Here is a 19436-nt window from a genome sequence, read left to right on the forward strand (position 1 = left end):
CACACACACACACACACACACACACACACACACACACACACACACACTGCTTACATATCGTCCTTGAGAGCAGGAATGGTTTTTTTGTCTTTCTTTGCATTTCCAGCACTATGTCTGGCACACAGTGAACATTTCATAAAGGCTCATCTGCAAACTAAAGGCTTGGCTGAGATAACCTCAAAGGTCCCATCCAGATCTAATCAGTCAGTCCACAAACATTTAACTAAACTTTCATGTGCCAAGGCCCTGGGTGTGCAAAGAAAGACAAAAAAAAAAATCTCCTGCCTCCAAGGAGCTTACATTCTAATGGAGATAACATGCAAATAAATAGGTACACAAAAGTATAGAGCAGCTAGAAGATAATCATAGCTCTACAGCTACCATCCTATGAACTGAGGGCACCTTCATTTTATGAGAAGGCATAGAAGGAAACATTAGTGGAAAAATGGGCTTTCACTCAAAACAAAACAAACCACACATAATTCTTCATTGTCAAATTCACATCTACGACCAAGACAGATAGCAGCATCACCCAACACTGACGATACTCTTGGACCTTTGCCATCTCCTCCCATGATTAGCAGTGGTCTCCTGTCTTTAGGCTCAAGACTGGCTGGCAGCAAAGGCAGGAGGTTTTAGAAGGCTTACGTTAGAGGCTTGTGTCAGGATTCCATTGAGCTCAGGTGAGGGATAAATGGGCAAGATGTCAAAGGCAGCAACAATGATCTGTATGACTTCACCACTAAGCTCTGTTCTCAGTGTTTCTGGTACTGGGAGGAGCAGGAATAAAGGAGTCCTTTGATACCCTGTTAGCTGAGTTAATCCTGAATAAAAAAAAAGACACAGAATCTGGCCTTCAATGAAGCTTCTCTTTTTGACTCAGTCTACCAGAAGATCTGACCAAAACAGAGTTAGGGGTGGGTGTGTGTGTGTGTGTGTGTGTGTGTGTACACAAGAATATGAAAGGAAACAATTCCTTAATCCATATAAATTGTTATAACAGTGGGATTTCAGGCATCAACAACAGAACAAGGGGAAGAGAGGTATTTTTAACAAGGAGGGGAAAGCTTCTCTAAATCCCTTAAAGCATGGTAAATGGCTCCTTTTATATCACCTTATTGATACTACTTTGGAATTCTAGCAGAAATTGTTGAATTATTTTGCAGAAAAAGGCCAGATTTCTAAATGTTAACACTAGAGGAAGAAATATCTGTTGCAAATCTAAGTTCAAAAGAACTCAAATACATTTGAATTAGAGGTTAATATTATATATACTCCACCTCCTGCCACTCTCCACCCCACCCCCAGTTCTGCCACAGCAAAGGAACACAGAACATTTAGATTCACTTTCAAATTATACCAGGCACACAAGGCAGCCCTGGGAACTTCTGGGGGAGGAAGCTGGGAGTTAGAGAAAGGGATCCATTTTGGGATTTAATTGGTACAGTATAGGGAATTGCCAGTGAGTAAACTCCCTCTACCAATGAAGATGGAGACAAGAATTCAAGGTGGAAGTGGTATTGTGCTTTCAGTCGTGCTAAAGCAAGGGTTCTTAACCATTTCTATGTCATGAAAACCCTCACCCTTCCTCTTAGCAATGTGGTGAATCCCAAGGACCCCTTCTCAAAATAAAGTTTTTAAATGCATAAAATACAATACATGATTATAAGGGGAAAAAATTATATTGGAATAGACTTAGGGAAGTATAAAAAAAAAAGTTCATTAACCCCTTGGCTAACCCCACTCTAAGGGCATAAACAGAAAGAAAAAAAAGACTGTCAGATGAAAATCGGAAATACAAAAGATCTGAGGGGAAGGATCAATATTCAATAATTTCAGAGGATGGTCTTTGATCCCCACTGAATTGAGGCATCTTTTTTTTTAAATGAAGAGAACAGAAGGAAGGCCAAAAAGACTTTTGGCCAACAGACAAAGCAGGATGGATTTGAAAGTTACAAGATGAACTTATTTTTACTTAAAAAGAAAAGCAAGTTATACATAATGTTATTTATATTTATAATATAAGTTATACATAATGGAGATCTGCAGTTTCATGTATGAACATCTTCTATCTCTTCCACTAAATAAATGGAAGGGCCCATTTTAGTTCTTTTTTTTAAGTTCAGATAGGTAGGCAATAAGCATTTATTAAGTATTTACTATACACCAAGGACTGTGCTAAATTTTTTAGAAAGAAAAAAAAAATCTTCATTATTATTTGCACAGCTATTGGGTTGTTGTGGTCCCATTCTTAGACCAGATCTAGTTGGCCAGAGGGATGCCACCCAAAAGCCTGCCAACAGAGTCTGTATTACCATGGTTTGTGCTCTATTAGCAGAATCTTCAAAATCCCAAGGTCACCCCCACAGCATGATGAGAACATCGAAGGAAGATTTTGTGCAGAGCCTACCTATATGGTGGGTACCAATGGTCTACACGTCAATGAATCTAAAGAAAAAAATCCAGCACATAGGGTTCCTTTCTGTAGAGGATTTATCAGAGGTCACTTGACTAAAGTTAGACCAACTAAGAGGAAATGGATTAATTATGATTTTCACTACTGATTACAGATCACAGGTCTCCAAAAGACCCACCGATATATATGGCCACCAAAAATAGTGAGACGGTATGGTACTGAAAAAATAAAGTAAAACAAAATATAATAAAATGCACTGGATGTGTTATCTTGGTTTTGCTACTTATTATAGCACTCAAAATATAGATATGTTCTCTTAGTGCTGTCTAACGTAGCTATGCCCCATGGCTAACACACACTTAATACTCAATGAAGAGAACTAAGAGTAAGAACAAACGTGGGGGAAAGAAAGAGAAAACAAAGGAGGCATGTGGTAGAGATTAGTCATAAGGTGCTGTCACCACTAGCTTCCAGTACCACTTAGTGGCACTAGTGTCCAGGATGCCTACCCCTGGGCTAGAAGCTGACAATGAAGTAACTCTGAGGAACACAAACGAATATGCACAGCTAACTCATTCTTCAAACCACATGCAGCATTTTCACACAGTCTCAGTTCTTCTCCTTGCTTACGCTGTCATAGCAACACAATAGCAGGCACACATGACATGTTCAAAAGCCCCGTGTGGTGTGGATGCAGCCTGGGAGCCACATGCAGCATCACGCCATGGCAGGAAAACCGTAACCTTCCTGGGGTCTGCGATCTCCCCTCCTGTCTGGCCTGATTCACCACCACTCACTCTTGCCTCAGATGATATTTGCGACTGGCTTCCATGGCAATGAGCTATGTCAATGGCAAGGACACAATGGCGAGCGAGCCTGAATGGAACAAACAATGCTTATTGACAAACACTTCGGTCATCAGCAGGGCCCAGGAAAAGAAAGGACCAGAAAAAAGGACAAGACTTGAAAGAAGATAAGAAAAGAGAGGCAGCTCCATGTAATGGAAAGGACAGTAGACGTGATGTCAGAAGCCTGGACTTCAAATCCTGGCTCTGCTATTTACTGCCTGTGTGACCTTGGACAAGTCTCTTTCCTTCTCATGGCCTCAATTTCCCCATCTGTTAAATGAAAGGGTGTTGGACAAGATAAGCTACTAGGTCCCTTTCCAGCTTAATATCACATTCAATTATTATCCTAGGGTGTTTCTTAAAATAAATATTTTCAGGGTTGAGTTTGGTTTTTGATTTATGGAGACATTAGTTCCAGAGTTACAAGTGCCAAAACTATGTAGCACCTTTCCCATAAGAACATGAAAAATTTTATCCTTAACTAAGTGTTATTCAAACTGTCTTCTAGTCTGTAAAGTGCCAAGTATATTTTATTCCTGACCGTGATTCTCAACCCCAATCCTACCACACTTCAGGTACAGGACAAAATTAATTTCAAAGGATCACAGATTTAGATCTGTAAAGGACCTAGGTCATCTGGTCTAAATCTCTCATTTCACAACTGAGGAAACTGAGGCCCCAAGAAGTCAAGTGCCAAGGTCAGTGGAGCTACAATTTAAACCCTGGGCTTCTGACTCTAAAGATAGCACTCTTTTGACCATTCCAGGTTGCCTTAAAATTCACTAAGTATTTATGAAACATCTCTTATGTGCCTGGCACTGTTTTAGATACCAGGAATACAAAAACAAAAATGAAACCATCCTGGCCTCCAGGGAGCTTCCATACTACTAAATTATCAGGGCGGAATAATTCAAATTAATGTGTGTGTACACATGTGTACACACACACACACACAAACTGAATATATATTAAAATATCTTGAAGATAATTTTGTTATAAATCTAGTCTATTATGTGAAGTATACATATATATTAACACAAATACACACTATATACATATATAGACACATACTTAGGATCTATGAAATCTGTATTATAGACATCTCTTTAATAATAAAATATATTCTGTATTAGTTTAGATGTATCATTGTTATATCTATGTAGATAGGGATAATATAGAAATATTATTGCTATATCTATGTCTATAGATATATCTATGATATCAATTTCGCAAACCCTAGGTTATTATGCACATACAATATACATACATATTTCATAGATGTTAGGTTACTACGTAATATATATTAAATAATTAATGTATATGATTTAGTAATAATATATATTGACCTAGGATCTGTGAAATATGTATCATATACTATATATTATATGTATATGATATATATTAAGAATCTCTGTATTAGACAATCTCTAAGATCACTTTCCAGCTCTAAATCCTATTATGTTCCTTGTCATTGGGTTTCAACCTTTTGGGCACAGCAACACTTAAACCAACTTGAAATTAACCTCACATCTTATTCTAAGGAACCCATTCAAGGAGACAGCAGGTACTAACTGAGGAATAATCAAAGTTTTCAAATAGGAAGCCTTTTTTACTGAAATGGAAGAAAATAGTGAGCTTCCCCTCCTCCCCTAATTCTGGGTCTCTCTCTAATACTCCCATAGGATTTAGGGCTACGAGGGAACTTAGATTTCATCTAGTATCAGTCTCTTATTTTCCAGATGAGAAAGTGAAATTCCAGAGATTAGGAGACGTGACTTGACTAAGGTCACACAGGTAGCATGTGGCAAAGAAGGAAAGCACATTCCTCATGTCTATCCACAAGTGGGACAGTGGTTGGGGTTATAGTCTGAGAGCAGGGGACAAACATGCTACCTAACTGTAGCTGCCACCACAAAGATTCATTAATTCCAAGAGATTTTAATTAACACTAAGTATGCATATATCCAACTGTATGCTAAGAGCAGTGGGGACTATGGAGAGGAAAGGACAGACCTCAAGAAGCTAAGAGCTCTAGGCCAGCATACTCATAAGAGTCTTAGCGGAAAAGATGAACAGATTTTAAGGAATGGATAGGATCTGGCTAGAGAAGCGAAGACTGATCTAAGTAAGAAGCTACAACATAAGCAAAAAGAGATTAAATAAGCAACAGCAGATTTGGGGAACCAGTGACAGAACCAATAGTTAATATTGGGGAACCGTAGAAAATAGGGTTGGAAAGATAGAAATAGTCCTCTAGATTTCTATTGGAGGTATTTACATTCTACTGTCATTTTCCCCTTCAAACATACTGCCTGGATGTGTTCTGAGAATATCTTAGCTAAAGCTTCCCCAGTACTACTTCACACTCTCAAAGGCTACTTGCCTATTTCCTTGTTCCATTTTATTTAAAAAAAAAAAAAAGTCAACATGGTTACATCAAAAGACTTTCCAATGATAGAGACCACCTATTCTCCCCATCTCAACTTGACCCCTGCTCTTAAAAACAAAACAAAAAAAAACTATTGGTACTGGGGAAAAATGTACTGGATCTGAAGTTCAAGGACCTGGGTTTGAATGAGAGCTGCGTATCTTACTACTCATGCTCAGGGCACTATTTTTCTATGGGCTTTACATCCTTCTCTATAAGATGAGAATTCTTGTCAGACTTAAACCTTTGCTTCCATGAAAGCAAAAGTGAGGCAATACGAAATTAACAGTACTCCAGCAACCTGGCATCCTGATGAAGTCTCCCTGTGCTCATCCAGACCAACTTAGACGAAGCTATTTTCCATTTTCTGCCATACAGCTCAGCAGGTAAACAAATGCTGTAAACCCTGGCAAGCATGGCTAAAGTGATTGAGAAAACTTGCTGGATGAAAGGGGTGTTGTAAAGCATGGAGGGAACATCAGTGTGGCTTCCCGAAAAGGATGAATCACATCATTTCTGAGACAGACGCCATGGCTTAATTTGATCATACTAAGTACCAACAATGATCAGAAGAGGGGATGATCCTTACAGCATTGGTCCTTGTAGTGGAGCAAGGAACATCATAGGATTTAGAGCTTGGGAGGAACTTAGGGGCCATTTAGGTTAATTCTTTCTTTTACAGAGGAAGCCTAGATAGGAAAAGTGACTTATTCAGTCATACAGGTAATAAATGACTGGGACCACATTCAAACCCAGTCCAAATCCCGTGCTCTTTCCATTATACCAAGACAGAACATTTTACACAATATTAGATTATAAATTTTTTATGTAAATTCTAGCAACCTATCAACACATACTGATTGAGCATTTATTGTGTATATTGCACTATACTTTAAGGAGAAAAGAAACAGAAGTACAGAAGTCTGGGTCCTCAAGGAGACTATCACCTATTTGAGAGACTTATTTCCTAAATAGTATAGGAAAAGTAGAGAACAAAGAGGAAGTCAGGGTAATGAACATAAGGCGTTCTCTATCACTGGTTGACTTCAAAGGGAGGCTGGTAGACCATTTCAGTGGAACATTGTTGACAGGGATTCCTGTTCAAGTTCAGTTGGACCAGATGACTTTTTAGGTCTTCCAACATTGAGATTCTGAGATCCTGTGGTTTGATGACTTTCAGAGAAAATAAAGAGAAATATAGGCTGGATTCATCATGGGATGCTACAGAGAGGAGAGAGGTACTTGATCTGGGCCTTTAAGGATGAGGATTTTTAAAAGGTGGAATGGAAGGAGGATTCTTAGTCAGTAAAGGGGTAAGCTGTCTTCCTTTCATGATCCAACTTTTAAAATTGGCTTTATGTTCCTTTTATGACCCAGTTTTTAAAAGTTTGCTCTTATTGATTTAAGTGAGATGAAACCAAGCAAAATAAGCAGAACCAGAAAACCAGATACACAGTATAACAATGTAAATGAAAAGAATAATAAAGCAATTGAAACTGAATGACAAGGGGTGGCCAGGTGGGTCAGCGAGTAAGAGCACCAGCTCCAGTGTCGGGATGACCTGGGGAATCAAATCTGGGCTCAGATACATAGCACCACACCCAGAAATAACTGGCCATATAACCTTGAGCAAGTTACTTAACCCCAATTGCTTTAAAAAAAAAAAAAGAAACTGAATGACAGGAGATTTTAACAATTACAAAGAAGAGGTGGGAGAAGGCACCTCCCCCCCTTCTTTGTTGAGATGGAGGACTATTGATATGGAACACCTCAGATGTCAGACTTCCTTTGATGTGATAGTTGGTTTTGCTGTACTATTTTTTTCTTCTTTGTTAGAAAGGATGGCAAGGGATACACTGGGAAATACAAAAGATATAGAAAGCAAAAGATACCAATAAAAATGTATTTTATTAATTTACATGCTATAAGTTTACGATTTGATCCTGAATTAGAATTCATAGTCCTAGAGTTGGCTTACTTCACATGTGACTCCACTGGCTATACTTTTCTTTCCCAATGATACCTTCTACATACCGTACCATTAGTATTAATAGTAATCATGAAACTTCATGTTCGTATCAATATTTTGGCAAACCATTAAAAAGTCCTTTCAAATTTACCACTTCATTTTAAAAAATTTATTAATATATTTTGTTTTTACATCACCTAAATTCTCCCTGTATTTTTCTCCCTTTCTCCTTCTAGAAGACCGGTCGTTCCTTTTACAAAGAATTTTAAAAAAAGAAAAGGAGAAGGGAACAAAAATCTATCTATCTATCTGTGTGAGTAAATTTAATGTTCCAATCCATGGATCCCTGTACCTCTGCAAAAGAGTAGGAAGGAGGTATCTTCTCATATTTCTTCTTTGGGGCCAAGCTTGGTTTTGTTTTGTTTTTTGTGACCTTACAAAAAACATTCATTTTCATTTGTTTTGGGATGGCTGTTTTTTGCATTTACATAGTTGCAGTAATAGTGCATATTATTATTTTCTTTCCTGTGCTTTCTTCACTTTACATCAACATGTTAAGTCTTTCCATGCTTCTCTGCATTCATCATATTCGTTTCTTAGAGCACAGTAGTATTCTATTGCATTCCCATACCACAATCTGTTTAGCTTTTTCCTAATTGATGGGCATCTATTTTGTTTCCAGTTCTTTGCTAGCACAAGAAATGCTGCTATAGTTTGTTATAGGCTGATTTTTTCTTTTTATCAACAATTTCATTGACATACAGACCAAGTGGTAGAATCTCTGGGTCAAAGGATATGGCTGTTTTGGCTAATTCATCTGTATAATTTCATATTGCACTCCATAACTGCTGGACCAATTCACAGCTCCACTAGCAATTCATTAGCATACCTGTCTTCTCAGAACTTCTTTCAGTTTCACCATTTCATTTCAATCTTCATTTTACCATAACCACCTCATGAGGTAGGCCAAACCTCCAATTCACATGTTGAAATTAAGGTTCATAAATGTAAAGCTCCTTGCCTGAGATTATAATAGCTAGTGAGTGGTCACTCTTGGACGAGGATGAAGGACCCCATCCTTCTAGACTAGCCCTACTTTGATCACAACAGGCTGTATTCTAGGGATGGAGATCAACTCTTAGCACTGTGTCTGGACAGATATACTAGACCTCAGTCAGGCATGATGAGGGAAGCTTTGCAACAATTTGGTAAAATGGTGATTTTCACGATCCCTTGAACTTTGGCTATCTATGCACTGCGGCAAAACTGTGTACATCCACAAGAATCTTGGATATGATCAATTCTGAGAGCCCTGGGGATTTCTTCTGCTGGAGATAGCATATTAGGAAAGTCTTTTGGAACCTTTAAGACCTGTATGATCAATAATACAATGGAGATCCCCTGATACCACCTCTAACACACCCAGAAGCTTCAGGCCTATGAAACCAGCTACAGACTACCTTCACTTAAGAAAACTTCATTTGTTTCCTACAGTTCTCTGAGCTTCCACCTCACCTCCTGGTAGTCACAGATGTATAAGCCAGGGATAGTTCTCCCTCAGCATCTGGAAATAGGAAAGCAAGAAGTATTATTGAGGCGATAAGAGTTTATATTTGTATAATTCTTTGGGGTTCACAAAATACTTTTGAGCAGATGGAAAAAATTGTTGTCTCTAGAGTGAAAGGACCTGGTTAAAATCCTCTGTCTCAGATTTTGGACAAGTCAGTTAACTTCCAAGGGCCTTAGTTTCCTCATTTATAAATGAGGGGCTTGGACATCTATAGATGCCTCAGAGGGCCCTTCTAATTCAAAATCTGTCATCCTATGAAATAATATGCTTTATTCCTTACCACAAGTAAATGAGATAATTCAATTCACCAAAGACTTATTAAAGCCTAGGTAGGTAGAGGCTTGGAGATTCAAAGAAAAATTATAATAGCACCTGCCCTCTGGAAACTTACATTCTATTAGCAATAAAGAACACGTACATGTACACAAAAAAGTAAGTACACAATAACTTGAGAGGGGAGTATGTATAGGCTTCACATGAGTGGTGCACATACCCTCCCTGAGTCTTTTAAGGAAATTTGTAATTGAAGAGTGAGTGCAATCCAGGTCTAAGGGAAAAAACATAGAGAAAGGCACAGATACCAGAAATGGAAGGACAAGATGGAGAGCAGCTAAGAGGTCAGTTTGGCTGAACTGTGAATCACAAATAAGGTAGTAATATGAAATGTCTGGAAAGATAAATTGGAACTATTTTTTTTTTGGGGGGGGGGACAATGGTGGTAGAGAATTTAAATACCAGTCTGCTTTCCCTAGTTATAACTCTACTCGACCTATATCCCAAAGAGATGAAAGAAAGAAAAAAGGGATCTATATATGTACAGAAATATTTACAGGAGGGTTTTTTTTTTGAAGAAAAACTACAAACTAAGGAGTACATAATAATAAGGGAATGACTAAACAAATCATGGTATATTAATGTAACAATACTACTGTGCCATAAGAAATTTTTAAAAAGGGAAAATTAGGAAGATTTGTATGAACTAATACAAAGTGAAGTGGGTAGTACAAGGAAACCACTTTATATAGTAACAAGAATGCTGTAAACATAAACAACGTGGAAAGATTTAAGATTGCTAATCAACACAATGGTCAAATATATTTCTAGAGGACTAATTAAGTACGTTAAATCCTGATAGAAAGGTACTGAACTGAGGGTGCAGAATGAGCCATTTTTTAGACATAGTCAATGAAGGAATTTCTTTTGCTTAATTATGCATATTTCTTACAAAGGTTCTGTCTTTTTTCTAATGGTGGAGGTTAGGGTGTGCAGGAGGGATAAAAAATAAATTTTTGTTTATTGAAAAGATACAAATTTGGTAAGAAAAAAAATTTTTTTTAAATCCTCAGCTGAAGAGTTTGTATTTTGTCTTGACAATGATAAAGAGTGACTAAAGATAAATAAGCAAGATGATTCCCATTTTACTGATGGGAATTGATTCAGAGAATTTGAAGTGATTATCTTTCAGCTAGTAAGTGGGTGAGCTAGGGGTCACTCCAAGTCTTGGGGATACTCAGTTTAATGATGTTCCTCCACTACAACGTGCTTCCTAAAACCATATGGAATGTATGCCAACAGCTATAAACTGGGTCACAATACTAGTTTGACAGACGATTTGCCATAGGGCAAATATAGGAGCAGTCACTAAGTAATTCATTAAGAGAAAACCAAACAGTGACAACCTGCTTAGTTCATTGTAAGCCCTGAAGATGTGGGATTCCAGGTCTATACTAATTTCAACCCATCCACCAGAAATAATGATAGACAGTAAAATTACAAGGATTCAAATGTCATAATTATTGACTGACAACTTATTTTCTAGCTGTTGGGCCTTTAACTCTGAGCAGAACTATAGGGAAGATTTTAGAAAGGGGGACAACATAGAGACCATATGACTAGATTGAAAAGGGCAAAACTGTTTCGATTCTAAACTGGTTTCTTTTTTAAAAAGAAGGCATGCTCCCCAAGTGACATTCATATCTAGCATTGAGCTCAGAAGGCAGATCCCATGCTCATCAGATTTGCAGGTGACAAAGCTGGGACAGTAAACATACTGGACGACAGATTTAAGATCCAAAAAGAATAGAATATTTGGCAGAATCTAGTAAGATGGAAATGAAAGTTGCAAGGAGGCAAATTAAAGTCTTAATATAGAGGGTAGGATGGGAAACTTCCTAAAAATGTGAGCTCTCTAAAAGTGGAATGAGCTGCCTCAGAGGGTGGTAGGTTTCCCCCTGGATGGGGAGATTTGGGCAAAGGATGGATGACTTCTACTCAGCTAAATTACAACAGCAATTCTTTTTCAGAATATATTGGACTGGATGCCTGCTCTAATCCCCTCCAACTCTAAAAATGTACGATTTTGTGAATGTAGAAGATGTTATTTTTGCACCTAACCCTCATCAGAGGTAGAGAGCAGTCTTCAGAAAGATGCTAAACAGGGGAAAGGTAATTAGACATGAGCTGACTAAACTGGAAGCAGTGGGAGGGATCTAGGGAATAATAATAGCTCATATTTCTATAGTACTTCATGATATACAAATCATTTTTCCTCCATCATTTGGAGATTGTATTGCAAGTATAATTTTACAGATGAGGAAACAGGTTCAGAGAGGTAGATTTGAGCAGAATACCACAGTAAGTGGCAAAGCAATAGTTTCTACCCTGATATCCGGGTTCTAAATCCATTGTTCTTTCCAGTACATCCAGGTCAGCCTCTAAATTTGTACAAGGTTGGGAAACTTTCTTCCTGGGTTTTTTGCCAGGGCAGGGCATGACAATCTTCTGCCAGGTCAACAGTCCATTTCTTCCCTTTTCCTTCCATTCCCCTCATTTCCTTCTGTGTTGGGGTTTGAAGCTTGTAACCCATAAAACTGGCCATACTGATTTATAAGCTAATTCTGTAACTTTGCAAAAATGTCCAATGAAAATTATGTTCCCAATTCATATTCATAATTTTGTAGGCTAGTATATATATCTGCATTATGATAGAAAAGTCTATTAGAGTCCATATCCCTTTCTCTTGAGCAAAGTCATATCTTTTATTGAATGAGACAGCCTCCTCCCCTGCCCCAATTCTCTACTGGCCACATATTCAAGATCCAAAGAACTGTTGGCCCAGGGTGCTGTTAACAGAGAAAAGTGAAATGGAAAAAAAAAACAAGTATTTTTAATGACTCACGAGTAATAGTAAAAAAAAGGTACTGTAAAGTATAATTCAGTATGCTGAATCATACCTAATAGGTAATACCTATCACCTAATTAGGAAATACCTAATAGGAAATACATTCCGGGGGGGAAAATCTGGCCTCAAGATATAAAAATCAGGCTTCAGAGTTCTTCTTAATCTAAGACTGAGGAAAATCTACTTAGGCATGACAGACAGAATGGAGCTTCTTAAAAAGCTACAAGAATGGACACTGGATCTCCTTTATTCATTCAATCAACAAATGTTTATGAATTGTTGGGTAAAATACAAAATGCCCTTTTGTACACACAACACCCAAGCACATTCAATTATTAAATACTTATATAAAATCTAAGCAGATGGGTATGGGAGGGAGTGAGGAAGATCACTTCATCCTCTTCTGCAAAATGAAAATGTTGAACTGGATGGCCTCTAAGGTCTCTCCTAGATGTGATGCTCTGTGATTCTTGGGGCCATTTCTGGCCTGGATTGTAGCTTCCATATTATGAGCAGGGAATAAAGTTCTAAGTCTCTACTGATCCCTCCCTCTCCAAACTTCTCTCAGTCCCTTCACATAGTAACCATTGCTCATACTTGAGGTTTCTGTAATACAGTGCTTTACAACAGATATATCAAACTTTCAACCAGCTACCTCACCCTAATCAGATTAAAACGTGATAGGGAAATGTTCAAAATAAATAAAAATATAACTTAGATAATACTAATTTGTAGTTTCCTAAATCAATATGTGACCAGCAAAAATCCATTTATTTGACTTTGAGACCACTACTTTGGAGAAAAGGTCTCAAGCATAACTTTGAAACACTGACTCTGGAAATGTAACTCTAAAGTTTGTTTGTAGAATCAGAATGGTAGAATTGGAAGGGACTTTGAAGACCTTTTTATCTGAACCCTTTATTTTACAGAGAAGCAAGAGGGGAAGGGGAAAGAGAATTCATTTGTGCTAATTCATAATGATAATAACAGCTGACATGATTGTATACTTTTATCTGTCAGCTAAAGTTGGACCATTTCTTTCTGCTTTGACATCATCTGTGCAATTCAACAAATATTTTTTAAGCCCCTATAGTGTACAAAGCACAATGCTGAGCTCCTAAGGGATATAAACTTTTAACTAGGACAGGGTCCCTGCTCCTGGAGCTTCTAACAAAATCTAACCATGCAGGATGGAACCTTGCCTTTGGCAGCAGGCTTTCTGGGACTTGGCATCATACTAGCTGCCAAATATGAACACACACAAGTCCTACTCAACACTTCACTGTACAATGCAATTTGGACCCAAGGCAAGGGGATTTAATCACTAAAGGACCACTGTAAGGCATTGTCACTTCACACACCACTGCATTTCACCTCCAATGCCTTTTAATTTTTTTTGCCTTTTTTTTGAATGGGGGGGGGCAATTGGGGTTAAGTGACTTGCCCAAGGTCACATGGCTAGTTTTTGTGTTAAGTGTCTGAGGCAGGATTTGAACTCACGTCCTCCTGACTTTAGGGTCAGTGCTCTATTCACTGCACCACCTAGCCGCCCCTCCAATGCCTTTTATCTCTTCACACTCACCAACATCCAGAGCAGATTCAACTTGACTTACACTGTACCATCCAACTGATGCTTCTATTCTAGCCTGAAATGTCTTGTGGGGTCTGAGTTTGGAAATTATTTACAAAAAGTATGCTACACATGACAAAACCATGAAGCAAAATTCAGCTATGAGCACACAGGTTTCGAGCAAATGCATCAAACTATAAAAACTAGTTGAATTCCCAGAAATGAAGAACATGTCCCTTAGCCAAATGATCCTTCTCAGATGTCAATAATCCTTTTCCCTCCAAAAAAAAGTGAATTTGTATGTTTCGTATTTTTTTTGCTGTTGTTGTTCCTTAACCTTGAGGACGAATATAAACTCCTAGAAGACTGGGACAGTTTTCATTTTTGTTTCTGCATCCCCATCACCTAGCACGGACTGACTCATAATTGTTGGTTAATAGGTGTTTGTCAAACTAAAGTGAATCGCTGCGTATGGAATGAATCTTGATCAATTAAGTATAAAGTATAATGGATGGGGGAAAAAAATAGTGTTTTGAATTAAGGCAATACGTTTTTTATGGTAAGTTACTTAACTTACCATAACTCAGTTTTTTCATTTGTAAAATAAGGGAGTTGCCGAGATCTGTTTGACCTCTCTTATGGACTTAATCATCATGTTGTACTGTAGCTCTTTGTGTACACAGCTCTGAACCACAAGCTTCTTAAAAAGAGATACTCACCTCCGGTGATCTGCACATTAATTACAATTGATAATTATTTATTAAGCAATTGGTCAGCCAATAAGCATTTATTTCATGCCTAGTATGTGCTAGGTTAAAAGCTATGGACAGAAAAAGAGGCAAAAGGCAGTCCCTGTCTTCAAAGAGTTTACAATCTATTGGGATTGTATTAACAAGAAGAAAACAACTGCTGAGATAGCTATGTGATGCAGTGAATAGAGCACTGGCCCTGGAGTCGGGAGGACCTGAGTTCAAATTCAATCTCAGACACTTGACACAACTTACCAGCTGTGTGACCTTGGGCAAGTCACTTAACCCCAATTGCCCTGCCTTCCCCCTCCAAAAAAAAAAAAGGATACAAAGGAAAATGAAACAACTTTTCCCTCAAGAAGCTTAGGTTCTCCAACTGTGATTCTAGAGGGCTGATGATAACACTTCACTACTCACTTCCTGACAGCAAGATGATGGATTCAAGATGCAGGAGACATGCATTTTTGGACATAGACAATCTGTGTAAATCTGTTTTGTTTAACTAGCACGTTTGTTACAAAGATTTTGTCTTTCCCCCCCCTCCAATGGTAGGAGTAAGAGGAAAGGAAAAATCTGCTTGTTAATTGAAAAATAAAATGAAATTAAGAAGGACCTTGCATTCTATTTAGAAGCATATACACATACAAAATAAATATGTTAGTTTTATAATAAAGGCACTAGCAGCTGGAGGGGCTTCAGAAAAGACTACCTTATGGTAGTTGTGGAGCTGAGCTTTAGAAGTCACTTGGGATTTTAAGAGGTGAAAGTCAAAAAGGACTGCATGGCAGGTACAGGAGACAGACTCTCCAAAGGACAGAGTTGGGAGATGGAGTAATAACATGTGAGGAATGGCAAAATAAATAAATATTATAACTACATTTTAGAGTGCATATAAGGCCAGAAAAGTAGGCTGGAGCCATGTTGTGAAGGGCTTCAAATGCCATTTTAGTTTGCATTTGATGCTACTGCAAGGAGCTTAGTGACCAGGGGAGTGAAATAGTCAGGCATATGCTTTAGGAATATCATTTTGGTATTTGTAGGAAAGATGAATTGGAGAAGAGAGAAATATTTGTTAAACAGAAACTCCAAGGTCTCTTTTTAGCTCTGAAATTCCATGACACCCTCCCTCCTCCTCCCCAAGGTAGAGCAACCTTATGATACAATATTGCTTAATAGTGTATAGTTACATTACATTTATGCACAGTTTGTATCCAGCTACATAATATTGCAGGCTTATCCCAAGTTATTTTTACAAATTCTTTTAAAAGCAATTTAAGGATCACAGGATATTAAATCCTATAATAGAGATCATAGAGTTCTACTGCATCATGCTAAGGTTCTCTGACTGACATCTTACGAATTCTACCTCATACTGGTATAATACATGGTGCTTTCTCATAGACTCTTCTTTGACTGTTAACCAATGAAATGGGGTGGAAAAATACTACCAACCCCATTTTACAAATGTGGATTTTAGACGCTGAGTAATGGAATAAGTCGCCAAAGTCACAGCTAGCTACTGGCAGAGGCAGGTCTCTTTTTTCTTCTTGGTGGCCTAGTGGATAAAGTACTGGGCCTGGAGTCAGGAAGACTCAAGTTCAAACCTGGTCTCAGACTGGTAGCTGTGTAACCCTGGATAAAGTCACTTAACCTCAGTTTCCTCATCTGCAAAATGGGAATAATAGCATTTACTGCCCACAGCTGCTAAAAATAAAATATTTGTAAAGCACTTTGCATAGTTTTGAGTGTTATATAAGTACTACTTATTACCATTATTGCCCTACCCCCAGACTACTATACTCCTGAATAGTATCTACACTGAGGACTACTTTGAAGTGACTTCTACAGTGCCTGCTACATACAGCACAAAGGTAAACTGCCTTAAATAGCAGCTTTCTAAAAAAGGATTGAGTGGATGTAGAGTGTTAGCAATAGCCTCATCACAGAAAGATCCAAGCCCAGCACAACTCCCAGGTTACCTAGGTTTCCTCTATAATAACTTAATGAAATGCAGCCATGGTATAGAAGCTAAAATCCCCGAATCTGGAGTCAAAGGGCCTTCAATACCACTCCCTCCATTTATATAACCTCAGACAGTTTTCCTGTCTCAGTTTTCTCTTCCTCGAGACAGCGAGTTAGTCTTAAATGAAATCTAAGTCCCTTCCAAGTCTAATTCCTATGATAGCAAAAACAGTCCATTATAACGGAAGGAGCAATGGCTTCAGAGTCTTCAAGAGCTGGAGTCGTCATACTTGGCACTGACCAGCTGTGTGATGTGTGGGAGGTGGCAATGTACAGTGGGAAAAATACTGGTTCAGGAGCCAGAGGACCTGGGTTCAAAGCCCACCTCTAACAATTACTACCTGAGTGACCTTAGGAAAGTCATTTGGCCTCCCTGGGCCTCAGTCTCCTTATGTGTAAAAGAGGAGAACTGATTTAGACTAAGGCCCTTCAGCTTTAGAGCTACAACCTCCCAGTTCCTCATTTAACCTCTCTGAGTTTCAGTTTCCCCATTTGTAAAATGGGGCCTATACCACCTGCCCCTTGTGTCATGGGGGTTGTGAAGAACATAGGCCAGGTGCTTGAGGAACTTTAAAGTGTGTTAAATTATGACCACATCTTTCCAATGCAGGTACTTTGATTCCCTCCAAAAAAGGGCAGCATAGTTCTAAGAGACAGAGCCCCTGCATAGGACAGAGAACTACGAGATGACTAAAAGGGCATCTGAATCCTCTCCTTGACGTGCAGGGCACAGTACTGGAGAGCAAAGGTTCTCATCTTTTCCCAAGTACTAATTTTTTTTTTTGCCATTTCTTTGCCCCTTCAAGGTTGCCCTTGATATTCACTTAAACAAGATGTTACAAGGATACTAAATGGATGACCCAGAACACACATTTGGCTGGTTCTAGGCCTGGCAGTGCTCTAGAGGGAAGGCCCTGGATATTCCCTTCTGAAAGATTCCAAGAAAGCAGTAGGTTAAGTAAAGTAGTCTACTAGCTTCAATTTGAGGACCACAAAGGAGTCATTGTAGCAGAAGTAGAAAGCAAACAGCAAACCTCCGGCCCTCGGATAAGCACTCAAAAGATTACAATCAATGAAAACAAAGCCTACCTACCATTTACTCCCCTCTCCTCCTCCCCTCCCAAAGCTCTCCTCAGATCTGGGAATATTTACATTGTAGGCTTAACATAAGCTTAGCTTCTAAAAAAGCCAAAAATCAGCCATCAAAAAGCCCACACATCTTTTTTCTTATAGAATCCATTCACTCCCTCAGTCTCGACAGTTTACCTTACTTCAGCTCAATATTAGCCCCAAGCTAAGAAAAATATAGATAAAATATCCCCAGCTGTTTTCTGCCCACGTGGAGAAGGGCTAACTTTCCTTCAGTCTTGGGCTCGGACTTCAGAGGCCGAAGTAACAAAGAGAAGGGGCCTGCCTGGTTTGGGATGGAAAGCCCGGTCCCCTTGTTCTTGAAGGCTGCGGAGTTTAACCCTCCTCCCTACCCCAAAAGCCCAGTTCCGAGATGCTCGGGACCGGTTCATCATCTCCATAAAGCCCAGAGGATCAGAGGCCCCCACCAAATGCAAGCGAGGGGTCGCCCTACCTGAAGAGGGATGGAAGCAAGGGGGAGAAGGATGGGGAGCGGGCTAGAGGGTCCTGATCGCCCTGCGCTGGGAAGAGGCAGGATGCGGTTTGGAGGCCCAGGGACTTTGACCTTTGTATGCACATGCAGAGGGAGATGGATGCTCGTGGTCGCGGGAGGTGCGGGCACTTTCAGTGGCCCTGCCTCAGAAAGGGAGAGGGGGGGAGAGAGGAGAGGGAGGTCTGTGCATCACTCACCTCCTGAAGTCAAAGGGCATGTTGGTGCCGGCCCCTGGGAGACTGCAGGGGACCACGGCTGGGCTAGGGATGCGTGGGTTCGGCGCCCGCCCCCTCCCCCAGGCGTTAGTCTTCAAGCCTTGCCGGCTTCCTCGCCGGGAAGTGACGGGGCTTTAGGATGCTTTGCACCAGCCCATTGGGCGCTGGCGGGAGACGCTGGAGCGGCCACTTCCGCTGCCCAGTTAAAGGGCTCCGCTGGAGAACATCTGGGGATCCCGCTGAGAGAGGCGGGCTTGCTGCTAGCTGTACTGCAGCGCGGGCAGGGCAGGGGGCTGCGGGGCGGGGGGCGGGAAATGCTGTGTCCCACCTTCCCCACCTCCCTCCACCCCTCTACACCCCCCAGCTCCTTGGTCTTGGTAGCAAACAGCCTTCTCTAGGTCCCTCCTCCCCGCGCAAGGACAGGTAGTTCAGATCCTCTGACGGTCTCCATCACCCTTCCCCTCCCGCTGTAGGCAGGAGAAGCCACGGAGATAGATAGCACCCAAGAAGATCCCCTTTGGCATCGCGATTCCTGACATTTTTTCTACTTGACCTCATCGACCTCCTGGCTCTCCTGACTTCCTTCAAATCCAAGCTAAAATCCCACCTTCTACGGGAGACCTTTCCAGACCTCTCAATGCCAATCCCTTTCCTCCGTTAAATTGGTCCCAAATATCCATGTTTGTACCTAGCTGTATTCGCATGGTCTCCTGTATTAGACTGTGAGCCCCTTGAGAGTAGGGACTTTGTGTCCCCAACGCTTAGCACGGTGCCTCATGGTGCCTGGCACATTGCTATTGGAGTCGTTTCAGTCGTATTCGACTCTAAGTGACCCCACTTGGGGTTT

General features: G+C 39.9%; 1 protein-coding gene across 2 annotated transcripts in view; it reads right to left on the reverse strand.

Annotated features, from left to right (window-relative positions):
• Positions 1–18875, reverse strand: part of ERGIC1 (endoplasmic reticulum-golgi intermediate compartment 1) — a 149385-nt gene extending 130510 nt beyond the window's left edge. Inside the window, exon 1 of one of the 2 annotated variants that reach the window (XM_069102362.1) lies at positions 18572–18875. In XM_069102362.1, coding sequence (XP_068958463.1) covers positions 18572–18591 — 20 coding nt within the window. In that variant the 5' untranslated portion in view covers positions 18592–18875. Of the gene's footprint in view, positions 1–18335; positions 18476–18571 lie in introns of those variants that run through there. The other variant, XM_069102361.1, reaches the window with a different exon arrangement.
• Between the last annotated feature and the right edge of the window lie 561 nt (positions 18876–19436).

Source organism: Petaurus breviceps, unplaced genomic scaffold (assembly GCF_028583685.1).
Source record: "Petaurus breviceps papuanus isolate PSGF00001 unplaced genomic scaffold, PetGlider_PUasm1.0 551, whole genome shotgun sequence".
NCBI lineage: Eukaryota > Metazoa > Chordata > Mammalia > Diprotodontia > Petauridae > Petaurus > Petaurus breviceps.